The 22,241-nt window shown below is 33.5% G+C and overlaps 1 protein-coding gene and 1 long non-coding RNA gene across 5 annotated transcripts in view; one reads left to right on the forward strand and one right to left on the reverse strand.

The window, feature by feature from the left end:
* Window positions 1-22,241, reverse strand: part of ZNF638 (zinc finger protein 638) — a 76,934-nt gene that overhangs the window by 34,314 nt on the left and 20,379 nt on the right. For 3 of the 4 annotated variants that reach the window (XM_028514735.2, XM_036028088.1, XM_028514736.2), the window contains exons 3-9: window positions 18,857-18,918; window positions 13,697-13,735; window positions 12,100-12,392; window positions 10,222-10,490; window positions 8,498-8,644; window positions 7,457-7,579; window positions 170-228 (exon numbers count right to left, since the gene is read on the reverse strand). In XM_028514735.2, the coding sequence (XP_028370536.1) occupies window positions 170-228; window positions 7,457-7,579; window positions 8,498-8,644; window positions 10,222-10,490; window positions 12,100-12,392; window positions 13,697-13,735; window positions 18,857-18,918 (992 nt within the window). The remainder of the gene's footprint in view (window positions 1-169; window positions 229-7,456; window positions 7,580-8,497; window positions 8,645-10,221; window positions 10,491-12,099; window positions 12,393-13,696; window positions 13,736-18,856; window positions 18,919-22,241) is intronic. The other variant, XM_036028087.1, reaches the window with a different exon arrangement.
* Window positions 3,768-6,668, forward strand: LOC118501127. Its single transcript, XR_004903722.1, has 2 exons — window positions 3,768-4,894; window positions 4,963-6,668. It is a non-coding gene; the product is annotated as an uncharacterized LOC118501127 (long non-coding RNA).

Raw genomic sequence — 22,241 nt, forward strand, 5'->3', positions numbered from 1 at the left:
TAAGTTCCAAACCTTCTCAAGATGCAAAGCTTAAATCTAAAAGTTTAAAATATTTGAACACTGTACCATTTAAGTTGGAATCAGTGATACTAAAAATACAGTTGTAAAAACGAAATTTTTATTTCACATGCACATTCATTCTCACATATGAAATCATGGAATCACCTACTTTAAAGCAGATGCAGAGGTCTTCTTTGAATCTGCTGTCTTTTTCTTCACTTCTTTGTTCTATGAAAAAAATATTTTGAAGAAAAATTTAGCTTTTTCCCCAGTTATAAAAAGCTTTAGAAAATACAGAAAAGCATAACACCAGAAAAAAAAACCAAAAAAACTTTAAAATCTTCCTACCCTAAAGAATGCCTATTACCCTTTTCTATTTAGACATAAAAATATTTTCTTCAATTTGTGATCACACATGGCATAATTTTATAGTCTACCTTTTACCACTCATATACATTTTCCTAAAACTATCTTTTAGAAATATTATTTCAACACCCTGGCTGGCATAGCTCAGTGGATTGAGCATGGGCTGTGAACCAAAGTGTCGCAGGTTCAATTCCCAGTCAGGATACATGCATGGATTGCAGGCCACGACCCCCAGCAACTGCACACTGATGTTTCTCTCTATCTCCCTCCCTTCCCTCTCTAAAAATAAATAAATAAAATCTTTTAAAAAAAAGTAGTATTATTTCAAATAGCACTATGACATCTAGGATGAGATTGGGCACGTTCAGAGTGGTATGGCTGTAGGCGCTAGCATTTCAGATGTCTAACTGCTATCACGCCAACCCAATCTACCGTTGTCTTTTGCTTTGACTACTACAATAACCCTTGTAATAGTATCTCTGCTTCTGTCTTTGCCCTTTTTTTACTCGCCTCCACTCTATCCTCAGTATAGATCTTGCCATCCTAAAACTTAAGACCTTTCATCACCCTCAGAGAAAGTCAATACTTACAATGGCCTATGAGTTCATACCACACATTCCATCCACCCTGTAGCCCAAAATCACCACACGCCTCTTCCTATATTTATTTACTTCCAACCCCAAGTATCCTTTATCCTCCTCAAACAAGTTACATACGTATGGATTTCAAAAGTCTTTTGCAGTTGCTCTTCTTTCTGTCTGAAATGCTCTGAACCCAGAGAATGGCTTGTTCCCTCACCTCCTTCAGGTATTTGCTCTTTCATAACTGCCTTATTGAAAATTGCACAGAGCCTCATTCCCCAGTAAGAGCACTTCTATTTCCTTTTTCTGTTATTTTTCTCCACAGCACTTGCTAACACACATAATATGTATAAATTTTTAATTTCCTTGTGGTCTTTTTCTCCCTATCCCTTGAAATGAAACTCAGTGACAACAGGGACTTTGTTTTACTATTTCCAGTGCCTAAAATTATACTTGGCAATTAATGGACATTCAGTAAATATATGTTAAACTCATCTGAACTTCATAGTAGTTGTCGTATTATTTTCCATTTTTGGGCATCCCTGCTATTTCCTTTTACACTATATAGGCTTTATGCCAAATTACCTCCCTCACACCCCAATGAGTAAAATATTCATCCTCCCACTTCTTTATTCTACTAGTGTTTATTTTCAATTTAAAAAATATTGATAGTATTGATTTTCTCTGTATAAATATAAAAATTCAGTCCTTACCCCTTGGCTACATACCAATTACTGATAATATATGAGACAAAAGTTATTTTTTTGTAATTTTTAGTAAATATTTTTTGCAATTTGTTATTTTATAAAAATATAATTACTTAGATTTTACTGTTTAAATGGTTTCATTGCTCATTACCAATAATTTTATGTAACTTCTCTATTTCCTATGTTCTTCATTTTTATAGTAAAATTTTACGAAAGATATAAAACGTACTTTATAACCCCTTGCATGTCTGAGAATACTGCCCTAGCTCGCAATATAGTATCTGACTTGATATAGCTATACTTAACCGCAATGAATCAATCTTCTTCCCACTCAACCTTGGAAATGTGTTGCTCTGCTACCTAGGGCTAGACTATTACTTTTTACAGTTACACTGTTTCTGATGGGACAACTGTAGGTTACCCCTCCATAACTACGCAATTTAAAATCTTTACCAGTATTCAAGTGGTGTCCTCCTCCTCTAATTCCAGTTAAATGCCCTTTGGATCTCTTAGATGTATCCACTACATCTTTCCTCTTCTTCATTTTAGGATCTTTAATCTTCTACCATATTTTGCTGTGTATAATGTACACTTTTTGCCCAAATGTTTGAGGGAAAAATAAGGATGGACATTATGCATGGGTAGTGCCTGAAATACCCTGTATCTTTTCTTGTGTTTTGTAATTATTTATTACATAAAATGTATTGTACAATAATATGTTCTAAAACAAATGCTAAAATTCCTTTATAATACAAAACACAAGTGTCTGATAAATAAATAAATTAATTAATTAAAACAAAAGATTTTTTTCCCTGAAGGTCTGGTCCAAAAATGTGGGTGTGCAGTATATATACACGGGGGAGCACATTATACAAGGCAAAATATGGTAAATAGACTAACTTCCAAGAAGGTAGAAAGCACATCTGTTTCATTCACTACTGCATCATCTGCAGACACCACAATGCCTGACACTTAACAGATGTTTAAAAATAGTTTTTGAATTCAAATGAAATTAAACTCTCATCTGAATTCTGATTGTATCTTTTTGGTTTTATCTCCTCATTGCTCATTGTATTTTCCATAATGTTCAAACCCGTGTGTACTGTTTCCAGCACTGTTTTTCATTTCCATGAAATCTTGGATCTTAGTTGACTGCTTGTTCTAAGTTTGATATAATGTCCCTATGAATCTTGCTGAATACACTAAACTGAAGTTTTTAAAACCTTGGGTTTTTTGTTTATTTTTGCAAAGGACTAAGCTGTAGCACTATTTCACAGCTGAGATGGTTTGTTTGTTGAAAACTTTTATCATTCTTTTTTCTAGATCCAGGGCCTCTGCTTCTTGAAGAAAAATTTTGTAAGTATGGCCACGTGTCTATTTCTCTGGAAAAAAAGAATGCTTGTTTTCATCACATTATTTGTAGTAGCTCAAAAAAAAAAAGTTGAGAATCACTGTTAAGAACTGATGTCTACCCGACTGGAGTGGCTCAGTAGGTTGGGCATCACCCCACAAACTGTACACCAAAAGGTCGCCAGTTTGACTGCTGGTCAAGGCATGTGCCTGGGTTGTAGGCCAGGTCCCTAATTTGAGACGTGCACAACCAATCAATGTTTCTCTCCCTCTCTTTCTCCCTCCCTTTCCCTCTCTCTAAAAATAAATAAATAAACTAAAAAAAACAAAACAAAAACTGATGTCTAGGTTAGCTTATAATTAAAGAACAAGGTAATTGACCTCCTGTCAGAGTGTATAGACCATACTCTTATCCTTTGAGTTTAAATACAGGTATGTAGGAAATTTTTACCTTTTCTGTAACATTTCTTTACAGATTCCAAGAAGCAGCAAAATGGAGAGAATGTGTGAATCACTGCCAGAGTCAAACGCAGCCCTAACATGAAACATCAAATGTAGGCAGAAAAGTTTTTTCTTGATTTTGACTACTTATGTCAAAATTATGATCTGGACCAAGAAAGCTATAGCACTGCCCCTCTTTTTCCTAGTGCAAGCTTCCAGCCTGTTTTGGACTTGCTGTGACAGGAAGACTTGATGTTGTCTCTTATGGCAACAGGCTGTAAAGATTGTCTCCATATACTTCCAACCTGAAGAATAACCAGAGTTGAACTGGGGATCCCCCTTCAGTAAATCCCTAAGCCTGATGCTCTGTTACAACAAGGAATCTTAAATTAGTCTTCTAAAGCTCCTTCAAATCAATACCATCGAAATCATATGTAGTTGAAGAACATTAATGTTTTTGAAAGGTGGATGGTATATTTTCTAGTCTCCAATGCTGACACTTTCCACTATGCATTTTTATGAATATCAAGACAGTAAATATGGCAGGGCTCTTAGACTTACATACTACTCTACCAACCTCATCAAAAGGTCACCAAAGAAGATTATTTTAATCTATATGAAACACTCTAATACCCTAAATGTATCCTTACTCACCTATTTTCCCAGAATGAATTTTTTAGAATTAATGAAGACTGACCTTTTTATTTTTTACTCAGCTCTCCAAATTTAATGACCAGCTAGATCTTGTTCAAGAGTCATTGGTATAATCTGTTCTTCTTTTCCATTCTCAAGGTTACTAATCTACTAAAAATTGTCCTATTATCACAATAGGCTAAAGACTATATTCGTGATCTGGACTTGAGTGATCTTTTCTCTTCTCCCCTTTAATCAATCAGCTAAGCTTTCCTTGCTTTCCGAGTCACTGCCCCACTAATTCATTGTTCCAGATGAATCTTTCTAATCCGTCCATTTCATTGTTATACTCTTACTCAAATAATATTTAAATGTCTATAGGATAAAGTTTGAGTTCTTAAACTATGCATTCAATTCAATTTTTGCTTCCCCTTAACCTCCTCTGCAACTGCAGGTGGCTATGTATCACAGTTCTCATAAGTCAAACGTGCGTGAAAAGTCACTCATCCTTCCCAGAAAAAAGGAAAAAAAAAAATTTAGCTCTTGATTTTTATTCCTTTCTTTCAACTTAGAAGGTAGAACTGATGACAAAAGGCAGAGCAACCATCTTACAAATGAGGATGAAAAGCACATGCCAAAGATGAAGGAACACATAAACAAAAAGGCTGGGTTCCTAAAGATGTGGAGCTGTGGTATAAGACATAAACAACCTATCTGTAGATTTCCTTTTATGGGTAAAAAACAAAACAAAAAAACCCTCTTATTTGTTCAACACTGGTTGATAAACAAAAGAAATTCCAAATGACAAACAAGACAGTAAATATGGCAGGGCTCTTAGACTTACATACTACTCTACCAACCTCATCAAAAGGTCACCAAAGAAGATGATCTTAATACGGTTACTATAGAATTCATTATTTAAATCAGGACAATGGAACTAAGTAACTGGCAAGTAGCGGGTGTAAACTAGGATGATGGGTTAATGTATTAAAAATGAGAAATAAAAATTCTTTCTCTAATAGCAATTTAAATATTTATGATACATACAAGTGATGAAATATGAAATAAACTCAACATCTCCTCCAAAAAGCACAAGAACATTATGGAAAAAAAGTAGACCACCACTAAATAAAATCCAAAAAATGGAAAGATAGCCATGTTTTTGGACAGAAAGACAGTATGATAAAAACATCAATACAAATTAAATAAGTATCAATTAAATTCCCAATAAAATTTTTCAGACAACTTAAGCTAATCTAAAACTAGTATGAAGCAGAAATGTTCAGGATTAAAAAAAATAAATTAAAGAACAAAGAAAAAGAATTCCACTAGAAAAACAGGCAAATTATTATAAATTTTATAGTATAACAATTGAAATCACATAGCATTGGCACAAAAATAAACAGACTGATGTAACAGAACAGTCCTGAAATACATCTGTATCTACAGGGTAACTTATAGACATGAAGACAGCTTTCAAACAAACAAACAAAACAACAAATTAGGCATAAGTGATGTTGGGCTATTTGGCCCCACATTTTGGAAATAATATTGCTCCTAATCATATATTATACCATATATTATAGATTTAAGAAGTAATGAAAGTATGTCTTTTGGGTACAGAGATCTTCCAAAACAAGACAAAGGGAGAAAAAGCTGTAAGAGAAAAAAACCAATAAACTCGACTACACGGAAGCTAAAAACTTTATACATGTTTCCAGTAGACTAGAAAAAAATGCTTCTACCATGAAATACAAAATGAGTATCTAGAGTAATAAACACCTTCAGATGAAATTTTTTAAAAAGGCAATCTAACAGGAAAATGGAAAAAAATATATGACTCATTAAAACAGTAACAGAAATAGCTAATAATTAAAAGATGTTGAAGTTCAATACAAATCTGGAAAACTCAAGATCAGATACCATTTTTTATATACTGTATTCTAAAACTGAAAACATTAAGATACGACTGATAATACAGAAACACCAGTATGTTCATATATCATCACTGTAAATAATTATAGCTAGTTAATGGGCAATCTAGTATTACCTCTCACTGTGTATTCTATAACCCAGCAAATTCCACTATAGATAAGGTCCAAAAGAATACATACTTCACAATTGTGTTTATATAAAGTTCAAAACAGGCACAATCAACTGTGGTATAAGAAATCAAGTTAGGGGCTACTTCTGGGCAGAAAGAAGGGCTGTAAGGATTTGGAAGAAGTATTCAAGGGGCTTCCAGAATGTTGTATCCTAGGTAGAGGTTCCTTTCATAGACATTTCTTAATTTTGTAAAGTATTGTCTCCTAGTCTAATGTTTGCCATTTAATACTGTGTATAAGCTACGCAGTCATGCACCGCATAATGACCTAAGACAAACCACATATATTACTGTGGTCCCATAAGAAGAACCCCCAAAGAAATTCACAGAGAATGGTTTAAGCAAAAGCTTTTGTGGACTTCAACAAGCTCCTAAAAAGGTTTGAAAAGATGGACCCTGACAATTAAAGGTTTTCATTAACAGAGAGGAATGTTCACAGTGCATGATCTGCCTACAGGCAAATCTATGATGGAAAAAAAGAAACAACCAAGGAAACCACCATGGATATATTTCTGAAAAGAGGGACACTTCCTTAAGAAGAGTGTCAGGAAGGTCTTTCTGAAGATAATCCAGAAAAAGCTAAGTATTTATTATAAAAGAGTCAATGTTCTAAAACATTTTAAAGTTTATAAAGTAAAAATGTTACAGTAAGCTAATTTATTATTGAAGAAAAATATTCTTCATAAATTTAGTGTAGCTTGAGTATATAGTATTTATAGTCTACACTAGTGTACAGAAATGTCCTAAGCCTTCACATTCACTCACCCTGAGCAACTTCCAGTCCTAAAAGCTTCATTTTGCAGTACGTGCCCTATACAGATGCACCGTTTTCTATCTTTCACACTGTATTTTTACTGTGCTTTTTCTATGTTTAGATATGTTTAAATACACAAATATTTACCATTGCATTATAATTGCTGGCAGTACTCAATACAGTAACACACTATACAGATTTGTAGCCCAGAAGCAATAGGCTATTATCATACAGCCTAGGTGTGTAGTAGGCTATGTCATTTTGTCTAAGTATACTCTGTGATGTTCCTACAATGACAAAATCTCCTGACACATTTCTCAGAAGATATTCCCACTGTTTGGCAAAACATGACTCTATATGTACATATAAATAAGTTGTTAATTTCAATGTATTTGATTATATATACATATAATCTGCTGTGTAAACACGTTTTATGCATTTTTCTGTACATGCCACACTTAAGCAAAAAAACTTAAAACTAATCAACAACAATGATGAAACAGGTCTAAATCCAGTTTACCTGTGTTTTTTTCTTTCCTGGAACACATACTTTCACGTTTTTCCCTTTTACTAGAAGAGGAGTTGTTTCAATGTACTTCATGACTGCATTAACTGCCTCCTTAAATTCCATTTTCAAGTAAGCCTAAAACAAAATGTATTATTAGTAAAAACAAACAAACAAAAAAAGTAGCTAAAATTCTCTGCATGACTTACTACTACTTTGTGGAACAGAGAACTATGAAGTTACCTTAAGTCCTGACTGTAACTCTCTTTTGGTTTTGACCTTTACAATGTAATTTGATCTTTAGGATGTTTTCACACATGAAATAGACCTTTAACCTCATAGAATTTCTATACTATTATCAAGAGGGAAACAGGGATCTGTGGCAGGCTCATGGAACAATAAGAAATAGGAAGGCAGGACTCAAGGGACAATCAGTGATAAGGCAGGACCCAGTCTAGCTCCTGTAAGTCTGACATTTTTAGGGTTTTCTACAACAAAACAATATCCACTATGTTCCCTTATCTTATGTCAAAACTTTATGCTCTGCTTAGTCTAGGGCTGTTCATAGTTTTTGGTGAATTTTATTTTTTTGAGTTATAGGAAGGAATACAACCCACAGGTAAAAATTACCATACTAACAAAATCACTTTAGTATAAACTTATTGATATATGAAAGTAATAGTTGGCAAATCAAGTCCCACCACCTGTTTTTATAAAATTTTCTTTTAAATATAGCCATGCTCATTCATTTATATATTACCTATGGCTGCTTTTGCACTACAATGGCAGAGGTGAGCAGTTGCAATCCTACGGCATGCAAAGCCTAAACCTCTGCTATCCGGCCCTCTATTATCTGCCAAACCCTGTTCTAAAGGATATAAAACAGGATTTTGGAACTTGTTCATTTGAGTCCAAATATTTTTGTAACTCTTAATTAACAGTTTATGTATGTATGTAGTAAAAGTAACCAAAAGAGCTAACAATGGTCTTCATAAAGCAGTAATTATGTATGTTATGAAGACTTTATGTATTTTCAGAACAGACTAAATGACTCACCTCCTTTCTATATGGAACAATCAGGACATCATTAACTTTTCCAAATGGTTGAAATATTTTTATAATATCTTCTTCAGTATAGCCATCCTCTGGCAATTCAGATATAAGAAGAACTGAACCATAATACAAAGGCTGGTCTTTCCGAAGCTATTTTCAGGATGAATGGAAATTGAAAATAAACCAAATTAATGCATGAAGACATTAATAAAAATTCTCAATATAAATTCTTCAACCATTGATCTTAGTCCTTTAAACAGCCCTTTCTAAACATTTTACAATTAAAAAAATTTTTAAGTGCTAAAGAAAAGTGGTAAGATGTCTTATATTTTACTACTCATGAACCCATCAGTGGTAATGAGTTTATAGGTAACCAATCACAGATGCTCTTTTCTGTTTAGAAGCATTATATAACAAACAAGACCTATGCAATAGTTCAAAACTATGAATATTTTTCTATATGAATCTGCATGGTCCATCACTAATAAAGCTGAAATTACAGCTATGTTCACTGTTTTCTAACAATTGAAAATATCTTAATAGTTATAATATTTTAGAAGGCTCATATATAATACATACAATTTGAATAAATTTTTATCAAATTTACCACCTGTGGTACAAAAACTAACTTAAAAAGAAAATTTAAAAACTCCCACTGCCACCACCTAGAAAACTTGAAACAAAAAAAAATGTTACAGACTAATTCAGTTTTTTCAAAATTTCTAACATTTCTTCCCAATGCTCTTTAAAATAATGTTATTAGAGGTTGATAATTTTATCTTTCCAAATATAAGGTCTTTGGGGCAGGGAACTGTAGCTGTTTAAAGTACTTAGTGTTAAAAATAATATGTACCTAAATACTTAAAAGCTTTTTTTAATAAAAAGATTTTATTTCTTTTTAGAGAGAGGGGAAGGGAGGATGAAAAAGAGGGAGAGAAACAACACTGTGTGGTTGCCTCTCATTCACCTCCTACTGGGGACCTGGCCTGCATCCCAGGCATGTACCCTGACTAGGAATCGAACCAGCTATCCTTTGGTTCACAGGCCAGCACTTAATCTACTGAATCACACCAGCCAGGGCAAAACTTTTTAATATTACAACAAACATTTAATAATCTCACCTATTAGGAGTTATTCGGATAATCTCAAGATGTTTTGTATATTATTTACTGTAAATTTAATTAACAGACAATAAAACAATACCTCAGTATCATAACTAGCAGGTTAAAAGTCACAAAATACAAAAAAAAAGTACACTGAAGAGACACTATTCTACACTCAACAACAAAGTATTTGACTTCTAACTGTGCTGCAAAATGTATAAACAGGTTGAAATGATCTATTCTCAGTAGAGGTTAATTCTTACAGCTTGCTAACAAAGATTACAAAATTCATTAATGCTGTTGATTATATTCACTTTCCCCTAGATAGCAAAAACTCATCATGATCTGCTTATGTGACTAATCAAAAACCGCAAACCACCAAAATGTCATTTTTGACAGATCAAATGCCAAGCCGCTAGGGTTTGTAAACAACAAGATTTTGAATTATAGTATTTTTTATTATATTCGTAAGAAAAACCAATAAAATATTCCATACCAACAGAATTTAACAAATCATGATTTCAAACTTTGGCAAAAAAAAAATTAAAACATTCAGATGACTCTGTTTTCTCTTTGTCATAATATATGCACAGAATTGCATTAACAAATTAAAGAACTACTGACCTTACGCTGGAGAGAAACAGCTTTATCAGACACCTGTTTACATTCTGATAAGGTGCCATCTTCAAGATTCTTTGATTTGTAGCGAATAGAACATCCTCCTAAACTTGAATCGTTCTTTGTAGATTTAACTGATGGCTTTGATCCACTGCCAGTTTTAGGCTTTTGTGCTGGTGACTGTCCTGCTTCAACTGCTTCAAAATGCTTCTGTTTATTGAATTCTGACACATGTCCAGATCGTTGTGCTACATCTTCTAATGCTCTTTTTCTATCTAGTAAAAAAAGATGTAAATACTACTTTAATTGAAAAGAACTTAAGGTAGGAATCATCCCATCACATTATTATTACTGTTTTTCTTTTATTCTCACCAGAGGAAATTTTTTCATTGTCTTTTAGAGACAGAAAGGGAGAGCAGAAGGGAAAGAGGGACAGATGTATTTGATCCCCATCCTGCACATGCCCAGATAGGGATCAAACGTACGTGGACTGGGAGCAAAGCCGCAACCTATGTTATGTGCCCTGACCAGGAATCAAACATGCAACCTTTTGTCTATGGGCGATACTCCAACCAAATGAACCACATTGGCCAGGGCTCGTTATATTAAAATCATCTTCATCATCATCACCACTACCACCAACACCATCATGCCTCAACTGCCCAAATATTTATCACATAGAGCCACTGTCAGGCCAAACAGAAGTATATATACACAACAAATTCTTAGTCTTTAATTCTTCACTCAAAAGACTTTTACATGAAATTCCTTCATTCAGGGAGCTTCTCTTACACCAGTGGTCTCCAAATCTTGGTTTCTATATCCCTTTACACTTTTAAAACTTGAGGACTCCAAAATGTTTTTGTGTCACATTTATCAACATTTATTTATTTATTTATTTATTGCATCAATGTACGGTTGCTGGGGGCCGTGGCCTGCAACCCAGGAATGTGCCCTGACTGGGGGATCGAACTTGCGATGCTTTAGTTAGCACATTTATTAATATTTATTGTGCTAAGAAATGAAAATAGTATTTAAAAAACATTAATTGATTTAATAATAATAAACTCCTGTGCTGATATAAATAACATATTTCTATGAAAAACCTGAATTCCCAAAAACAAAAGAAATTAGACAAGTAGCACTGTTGTACACTTCCCCAAACACTTTAATGCTGGGCTTAAGAGGATACCTAAATTTTTCTATCTACTTATGCATGTGTTCTGCTGGATACATTATTCTGGTTGAAATATATAAAGAAAATTCAGCTTCACACAGACATGCAGTTGGAATAGGGAAGACCTCTCAGACCTCTAAAAAGATCCCCAAGAATATATATAATATATAATAGAGCTATTTCTGGAAAGGTCACAACCAATTAATACCCAAGCTGAAAATATGAATAATTTCAAATAGCTTTAAATTAATTCACAGAAGACAAGTCTATAATCAATTATTAAGGCAAACTAAGATGTCTATATATCCTTGATTTTTTAAAATTAATGTTGGATAGATATATACAGTCTTGCACATTTCTAATAGTCAATAAAGGGAAGAAAAATATACTAGGTTGGGATGTGGATCACACTTCATAACAGCAATTCTAAAATTTAATAAAATAGAATATTTCGTTTCTTAAAAAGTTTAAAAAGAGCTGAGGTAAATACTCAAATGTCAACTTTTGTTAAATCAAAATCATGATAGTAGTAGATAAAGTCACCATTTCAAGCTTATTAAAAATATACAAGTATAGAGAGAAAACTGTACTTGAACAATGATTAAAATTTTAAAAAAAGAAAAAATATATACAAGTGTAAAAATTCAAACAAAAAATCTTAAAAAATTATTCAAAATAAGTAGACTTATTCACGATCATAAGTGTACCTGATGATCTCACTGATCTCCTCGATATCCTTTCAGGGCTAACTGATCGATAGCTTTTTGGGCTACCTCTAAATGGAATTCTCATTCGATATGGTGAACGGGACCTGGATCTGTATCTAGGAATGAAACGATGGCAAATTCTTGGACTTCGACTTCTTGGTCTATACATATAACGTGTTGGGCTTCGAGATCGACGAAATCTGTGACTTGAACTCGATCTCCTAGAATGTCTAGGACTGGGGGAATGAGAACGTCTTCTTGGAGTTTCATTTTCTTTTCTATTGCCTTCATTTCTACAAAATACAAAAAAGACACAAAAGATTCAGCAATTTAGTGTAAATTTAAGCTCTTTAAATGACATAAGTACCTTCCTAAAAACAGACTATTAACAATACCAAACTCTGATACTATGTATTTCCTAAAAATAAAACTTTATTATAATGAAATTCAGCCTTGAGAGAAATAAGAAATTAGAACAGATGATCAGCCCTCTTAACTGCTTGGATCTCTCTGTTTTTCTAATTTACAGAAGAATATCATCATCAATTTCCTGGGTTTTTCCTATGCCACTATTATATCCAAATATGTTTTGAAAGTATTAAGATGTATAAAGAATTTATGAAATAATTTACCGTATTTTGCTGTTTATAATGCACTCCTGTGTATACTGTACACCCACGTTTTTGGCGCAAACTTCCAGGGAAAAAAATCTTTCATTCATTTTCTAATTCAATTATTTATTTATTTATATTTAGAAACAAAACCAATTACCATATTCCAGGGTATTATTTTGCATACAGGTATGGTTACTGCTTTCTAGAGTTACATGTTTAACACATAAGCATAGATAAAAGGGTTAAAAACATTTATGTAGATACAGAATTAGTACTACCCATATATAATGCGCATCCTTAGTTTTCCCTCAAAAATTCAGGCAAAAAAGTGCAGCACATTATACATGGCAAAATACAGTATATAAAAAAATGCTTTTCCTAAACATTTTTTCCCTAAAACAGTATTCCATCTACAAATATTTTTGACTTGCTGTACTTGTATACATGCATATTGAACAGGAACCCCTCACTAAGGGATGGATACAAAGATTAATAAAACTATTCACAGCCCTGGGTGGTGTGGCTCAGTTGGTTGGAGCATTGTCCCCTACACCAGGAGGCTGGGGGTTCAATTACTGTTCAGGGCACATGCCTGAGTTGCAGGTCCAATCCCCAGTCAGGGTGCACATGGGAGGCAGCCAATCAATGTTTCTCACATATTTGATGCTTCTCTCTTTAAAATCAATGAACATTAAAAAAATCCATTCCCAGCCTTCAAAGCATGTATAATCTAAGATTCCACAAATATAAAATAATAAAAAGTATAAAGTATTTTGAGAACAGACTAAACGAGTAGATGTTCACAAAGGAGAACTATAATATTTAATCTAAAGCAACTAAAAAAAGATTCATGGAGGTTTTGCATTTGCCTGCTATTTAAAAAGAGTCAAAGCAGGACTCAATTCAAAACAATGCCTTTTTAAAAAAGCATTTGCTTACTTTTAAAAAGAAAATCAAGTTTTAATGCTTAAAAAAATAATTACCTTCTTGATGGGAGGATCTCAGGATTCCAATCAGGATATCTGTTTTGAGAATAAACAATATTAATTAACAGTTAAAATAAGACTGTAAGGCTCAATTGATCTTTCCCTGCAATATATGTGTTCAAAACCTATGTTTACAGAGTGATTTATTATAATACTAAAATATTTTGATTATCTAATTCTATGATTTTTCAACCAGTGTGCCATGCAAGAAGATTTAAAACATTTGATACCTAACTAGTCAGGGACACTGACCTCTGTTCCCTTAAACTCTCAAATTAAAAAATGGCAACAGCCAACCCTAATTTTTTGTCAGGTCAGCAAAAATATACTTTTTGGTCTGCTGCTGAATTTTAGTAATTAGTTTATGTGTGCCATGAGATGAAAAAGGTTGAAAATTGCTGGTCTAACTCAATAAAGTATTATGCTAGCAGTCATTTCAGGGAAAAGAAACAGACTGCCCATACTTGAAAGACTTCAAATTTTTTTAAGCAAAACAAGGAGTACACAGAAGAGGTACAAGATACAAACTCAATAGGGGTTAAAAAGGGAAGATATTTCGCGTATTTTGCAGAACTCCAGGGGTCTATTCTACAGAATATGACATGAATGGTGCCCCTTACATTGCACCAAGTGGTCCTTAGAGAGATACATTTGGTGGAAGGAATCAGGAAAGATTTCACGGAAAATGTTGCTTTTCAGGTAGCCCTTAAAAATGTCTAAGAATAGGCATGGATCAAGCAACACAGAAAAGGAGTGGAGGCAAAACATGTATTCTATTTTGGAAACCACTCTGGCTGAAGCATGAAAATGATGAAAAGGAATTATAAGGGGAAAACCTGGAAAGGTATCTCAGAGATAAACTGTGAAGGTCCTTGAAATCAGGTAAAGAGGTTGCAAGTAAATAAAAAGGAATGGGAGACAAATACATTTCTGAAGAGAACACAGGAGTATTTTCAGAATAATCAGAAATATCTGGAATTAGGGGAAAAGATGAGGGTTGAGATGTTTAGAAATGAGGCACGTGAAAGCCATAACTACAGTACTAAAAGTGAAAGACTAACACAAAGTGGCAGTCTGTGGGAAAAAACAGGGCTGAGGACAGACTTTCAGGCACAACAACACTTAAGAGTACAACAGACAAAGATAACCCAAAGAAAGAGATTTAGGGGTAATCACAGAAAAGAAAGGAGGAACAGTAACATTGTAGAAGCCTAAGAAAAAGACATGTTCATCCTTAACTTTTCTAGAGAATCTGGACTCTAATTGGAAATGATTATTAAATTAAACCATTAGAAACCACCAATATTCAAGAATTTTAGTAACCAAGAAGAGAGCCAGGTAGAAAGTAGAAGCAGGAGACTTTTCCAGCAGTCATCTGGCAGGAAAATAAAGTTAGGTCAAAACCTTAATAAAGTGTTTTTTATTTACTGCTATTTGTCTCAGACATTGTTAGCAGGTTAACTTGACAGCAATTCTTGACACCTTTTCCCCTTGCCTGCCTTCACTATAAAGGCTAACTAAATTATTTGCTTTCCCAGCCTTCTTAGAAGATAGTCAGTGATAGATTCTAACCAATGAGACATAGGTACAAAACCATTGTCAGACTTTTGAGAAAACTTTTGCTCCCTTCTTCTTGCTTTGAGGTGACAAATTTTTTTGAAGACAAAAAAAAAAAGTTAACTTTAATCCAATGTGTCCATCACCTAGCATCAACAATTATCAAAATATGGATAATTTTGTTTCATCTACTCCTATACTTTTTAAAACTTTCATTATTCTGTACCATGTGAGAAGACCAATTCCTAATTTTATGGTATAATGCTTTAATGCAATACCTTTGGAATCAAATAAAGCTGGATCTAAGTGTAAATTCTACCATTTAATGGCCATGTATTTGAAAGCCAGTTACTTAACATGAGTAAGCCTTGTTTGCTTGTATGTACAATGGTCAAAATATAGCTGGTTGTCAACACATGCAAGTCATTGAATTTCCAGACTTTCCCAGTTTATGGTTTCATAAGAACTTGAGAACTATTATTTGAGAGTTGGTAATAATGTTTATCCTTCACTAGGCTGACAGCCAGAATGCAAGTTCTTGTCTCTGCTGCCCAGAGCAGAAAGATAACGCATATATACTATTCTGTGAGCTTGGGCTGTCTATATATTGCCTAACTAGTTTATAATGTGTTTCAGAAGCATGATATTCCTTACATATGCTACATAATATAATGGCTAAGAACAAGGACGGAAGCAATTGACATCTGTGCCCAAACATGATGCAACAAGCATACGTGTCACCTATAAAGTTGTGACAAAAATGTTCAACCTGAATCAGAAAGAAATTGTACAGAATGTGATATATTCTGCAAGATAATTTTCTTGGATGTTTCAAAATAAGTCAACATCATGAAAAAATATCCTCCTCAAAAATAAAGGCCACAGGGTGGACCATTCTAGATTAAGAGACTGGAATACATGAATCTTGATCGAATCCTGGATTAGGAGCGTGGATAGGGATGGGTTAGGCAGGAAGCTATAAAAGGTATTTGGGAAACAGGTAGAAGACATGTTGAATTGAGGAGTGAATTATCATAATGTTTGCAATTTATTTTCAAATAGTTCAAAAAACATATATATAAAGATATAAAATAGATGTGGCCAATATTAGTAATTGGTGAGTAAAGATGAAGAATATATGCTTACTATCCTTTCAAATTTTCTGCAGCTTAGACATTCTTCAGAATAAAATATTGAGGGGGGAAAAGCAAAGATCCCTGGCACTAGCTGTGCCCATTATTTGTTGTGATATGAAATTTTCCTCTGTGCCTCAGTTTCCTCACTGGTAAAACCATAATCATTATACATATCTCACATATCGTTGCTTCGTAGAATAAATTATATAAAACACTTAGAATAATGCCCAGCATTCAATAAGCATATCGCTATTATTTATTCTTTTTAATATTAAAACTCTGATATCTTTTTTCTGTATCTTTTTTCAAGTTAACCAACAACTCTTGTGTCCAGAAATATCCAACAAAGAAGAAGAGAATAAAGAGGTAATAAGCCTTAAGAAAAGAAATAAGAACTCAAACACATTAATAGAAGAAAGACTAAACAGATTAAGGTATAAAAACGCAATGGAACATATGGCAGATTAAAAAATCAAAGAATAGAAAGTACCATATACTATTTGGCCATGGAAGGATCCCAAGCACCTAATCAAATCTACTTTATCTGTTAATTATTATTATTTATTTTTATTTTTATTTTTTGCAGTGGAGAAAAAGCCATGACGGAATTATTCAAAATCATACAACCTGAAAAGGTAAAAATGTAGGACAGAGTATTAAAGTGGTAGACATGGAAAGCAGACACTTGAAAAAATGTGCATGAAAAAAATAAGATTATTTACAGAAAAGGTTTTAACAGGTATCCAGCCATTTGCTCTAGTAAGTTAATGACAGTTCATATAACTAGAATCCTCTTACTAGCATTAATGCCTACCTATAGCAAGTAACTCACTCCTACCTAAATCCCTGAGTGAATAACTAATTCCTGCCCCCTAAATCTCTTATCTTTATAAAAATCAGACACTCTATAGGGTATCTGTGGGAAAATTTGTGTCTTAGAGATTTTCTATTTAGTGGCTATAGGCCTATCCAGTACAGGTAACAATTTCCTCTACATGATACTCTATGTTTCTCTGTACAGAATCTATATAACAAAGCAACTCCAATCTCTATTCTTAGTCTACATGATTCAGGTAGGGCTTATATCACACACAACACCAGGAAGAGGCACATGACAACAACAATCGGAATATCCTATTCCCACAACCATTTTAATTGGTTTAGAGATGACAACTAACCCCAAAAGAGTACAACCAAGGATTTCTGCAGCAGTTATGAGGAAAGAGGTGCTTACTTCTTTTTAACTCCTAAAATGGCTAGCTATACAGATCACTTAAGTCCACAACTATGGGGGTCATTTTGCTATGTGGAGAAAAGTGTACCTGAAAGTGTGCCAAAGCAAAAGAGAACAACCAAGAAACCAAAATATTTCTCACGCTGTGATTTTTGTTTAGCATCCAATTCAGCTATTCTGAAACTATAACCATTCTTTAAGCTTCCCAGTTGAATAAGCTGATACACTCTCCTACCTTAAGGACTACAGTTAGGTTTATCACGTATAACTAGAGCCCTAAATAATCTCAAAAAAATCGGTGATATTTTCATAAAGAACAAAATAAAGCCTTAGCTGGGTAGATCAGATGGTTAGAACACTGGCCCAATACCTAAGGCAGTGGGTTCAATCCCTGGTCAAGACACACAAAAGAATCAACCATTGAATGTATAAATAAGTGGAACAACAAATCAATGTTTCTCTCCTCCCACCTCCTCTTCTCTCTCTAAAAATCAATTTAAAAAAAAAAGGAACAAAATAAAAAAAACAAAACAGCTGCCACAGATCCATTTGCCCAAGAACATGGTAGTATAAGTCTATTGACCAGGAACTTGTTATCTACTTATCAGCATGTTTAAAATGATGCTAGGGGAAACACAATTTAACTTTGTGTTACTCCAAGAGACAAAAGACAATACTGTTAAAATCATGCTTTTCACCTATTTCATAGGTACCCTGTCTTAAAGGAAAAGGTGGAAGAATGAAAGAACCAATTTGAGGAACCAGCACATTTAGCTTGTACATCTACTACATGAGGTTTATTCTGAAAATAGGTTCTAAGCCAGAGGAGAGCTTTAGACTTGAAATTAAACACTGGTGTTTAGACTGGGTAGTTTTTAGTTATGTATCATCTTTTTTTTTTTTGGTGGAGGGGCAGAGATAGGAGAAGGGGAGGCTCTCTACTCTAAAACAGATAAACCATCCCAAGGAACACATGCCAGCAAGGAATAAACCAAAGATTAAAAAAAAATCTGAGATTAAATTAGTAAGAAGTGAGAAGAAATATCACATTTCTTTTCTTTTGGAAAAAAAAATTAAATATACTCCTATAAAATGAACACTTCAAATATGCAATAATTTTCTAGAAATATTTTTCTTCAAAGTACCACATAGAAGATATTAAACATTCATACATGAGTATTAACTATTTTATAAATTCGCTACCTATAAAAAAGAAAAAATTGTTCTTACTGTTGACGTAACTGTCGGCAGCTTTCAATATGAGTAGATGTATTTTGATGCTGAATCCAATCCTATTGTAAAAGGAGAAAAGTGATGAAATTAGAATAGTTCTCATGTTAAATTATGAAATTAGGCTTTTTAAGTTGATGTTCCCTCCAAATTAAACAAACCTAGTTACAGATAGCATTTGGCTACTCAATAAAATCTTTTACAAACAAAAAGGCCTCCAAACAAAGGCACTTAATACCACACCTCACTGATGCCACTGTAAATCATTTTAGTATAGAAAGCACTTAAGAAAATCATACCTTTGTAATACTCATTTTGAAATAAAATATATATATTTAAACTTGGAGAAAATAAAACCATGGATGAGAAATAACTCATCTCATATAAAAATAACAGACAAGAGAACACCAAAAACTCTATAAATAAAACGGTATTTCAAATGGCATCTTCAAAATTTAGGATTTCAATGACTTTTACCTCCAAACTTCAAGCTCATAACATTAACAATAAAAAAATCCTACCTCATAGGCCAGTGCCATTCCAAACTATATTGGCAAAGGATAAGATTAGTAAAATATGAAAAGCTGTTGACAAAATCTAATTTATTTTTAAGATTTAAGGGAAAGTAACATCATTTCAAAGATACAACATCCCTTCATATAGAGCTTTACAATAAACAAAATGTTTTCTTATACATTACTTTATTTACAAATCTGTGCTAAAATTACACTCTGTACCCATTAATAGCTCCTAGAAGATACATCTGATTTAAAAAAAAAAAAAAGCAATACAGTTTTCATAGATAGTCCCCCAAGTGAAACATTATTTGACAGCAACATGTATATTAGTCAGTTTCATTGTTTCTCTAGCATTTGGATAGGCAGAAAATTTACTAAACAGTTCTGTATTTTAAAACTTTCCTTGAGAAAAATATTACTCATTTCCATTTCAAAACATTTAATTTTGTTATTGCTAAAGACGAACTAGAAATTCCCACTTAAAACCACAGTTGACATTATGGAACCTGCTTTGTCAAGAACTACCTGAAAATAAGTGAAAGATACTTGCAATACTTAGCAATGCATTACGAAAAACTCTAACCAGGGGTGTCCAACCTTTTGGCATCGCTGGGCCACACTGGAAAAAGAGCTGTCTTGGGCCACATATTAAATACACTATCACTAATGAAAACCGATGAGGAAAAAAAAAGTCTTAAGTAAATTTACGATCTTGTGTTGGGCTGCTTTCATGGGCATCCTGGGCTGCATGTGGCCCACAGCACACAGGTTGGACACCCCTGCCAGCTAAAGTATTTCATTAAGCCATGGAAACAAATGTGGATTGCAAAAAAGAACTGTCTGCATATCCTGCTCAGCAATGCAAACAGAAAGCTAGTAGAGACTGGCAATTACCGAGTCTCTACTAGTACCGCTAAACCCAAGTCTTTGACAGTAACTGGACACTGTTTACATGAAACAGACACACTGACAGGTAGTGGATTGGGCATGATTTATTTGGACCATAAAGAGTTTTACTTGAGTAAGCTGCCAACATTTAAAAATCCAGAGATATTTACCCCCAAATCCAGATTTTCAGATTTTTTTGAAAAAATATAAAGATATAATTCTGGACATGGATTCCATATAGAAACTATCAGCTGATGCTGATAAATGTCCTGTTTAAGGCATATCCCTCACCAGTTCTACACACACACACACACACACACACACAGTCCTTTAATAGGTCCACTTCACTTACTTTAAGCTCAGTAAATATATCTGTGCCACCCCAGTTTCAAGGCTCTCTAAAAACAGTATGAAAATTTTAAAAAGATCCCAAAGCAGTACTGCCTCTCCAGAGAAAAAGTGATAATTACCTAACCAAGCAGGAGATGCTGCAAGGACTACAGAGTTGACAGAGCTCAGAATCAAATTGTGAAAATACCTACCCATATCAGAGTTCAATCTTTACCCTCCAACTACCTCAAAAATCTTTTGTTAGTCAGTACTTTCTCAAGCTGAATTATTTCAGCCAGAAAAACAGCTTTTAAACCAAGCACAGCCTTCTGAACCAAGGGCATAAAAGACGTAACTTCTAAATTCAGGACAGCTCCTCATCAAACATCTAAATCCCAATTTAGAAATAAAAATACACTTGAATTCTGTAGTGCCTTTTTCAGGCTACCTTTTTAGACTCCAGAGGTGGGGATAATATTGTCAGATGTTTCTTAGCAAGAAAAAAATTTGCAATTGGTAATTTACATTTATTTGCCACATATTTATAATGTCATATAAATGCACACTTAGAAGGCAAAAAAAAAATCACACACAACAGAGGTAGTTTGTATCATGTAAGTCCATGTTCATAAATCCCTATCATTTAGCAATCTGGTAGCAAAACATTCACTGGTTAGCTCTATTATGCTCTTCTGTTAAAAGATGTTTGTTTTAAATGGCAATCAATCTCTGTGAACTCTATGATGATCACTTCTTATTCCTATTCATGCTGTGCATGTCAACCACATCTATTTCCCTAAAATATACTTTTTACATGTTATATCACATATCAAAAACTTTAATCTACTTTCTAATGCCCCTTGCCTCAAGTCTAAACTTCTTAGGCTAACTTTTAAAGGCCCTTCATATTTATATTTGTTGCTCACATTTGAAATGTAATTCCCCCTACTCCAGGCATAGTGAAGCCTATTCTCATCATTCAATACCCACTTCAACCTACTTGATTAAGTCTTCACTCCCAAATCATTCAAGTATGGAAAGACTTAGTGTAGTTAGTCACCACCTCTCAATTAGTCTTATCTAACTGGACAAGTTTCTTGATGTCTGATTATATTTATACTTCTTTTTAATTACAAACTGCTAAATGCATAATAGATGTTGATAAACTGATAACCCTGGCCTGAACTGATATGAACCTGAAATCAAGGTAAAAATATGAAATCTCTCCTACAGCATACCCAAACAAGTTAAAGACAATCATCAAAACATTTGTTGTTCTCTATTTTTTTTTTTAATTCCTTAGGTGCATAATTAGGAGACAGTAAGACTCTCTAAACTGTTTAGGAACATCTAAATTTTGTATGTTCTTCATTTCTGCCCTGGGCACTTAACATAATCATGTATAAAACTACTAATCAGTAAATACAAAATGAATAAGTACCTTTTCTATTCTACAGAATAAAAATTAAAACATTTAAGTTCTGTATTTTAAGGTATTTCTCTTGGATTCATTTTGGCTAACTGAAAGTTCAAATTAAAAGAAACAGAAAACTTAACACTAAATTCAGAACTTCGGCCAGGGCTACTTATAGATTATAATTAAGTACTATAAATTACTCTGAGATTTTTTTTCAAGGCTTTGCTATCCC

Source organism: Phyllostomus discolor, chromosome 6 (assembly GCF_004126475.2).
Source record: "Phyllostomus discolor isolate MPI-MPIP mPhyDis1 chromosome 6, mPhyDis1.pri.v3, whole genome shotgun sequence".
Lineage (NCBI taxonomy): Eukaryota > Metazoa > Chordata > Mammalia > Chiroptera > Phyllostomidae > Phyllostomus > Phyllostomus discolor.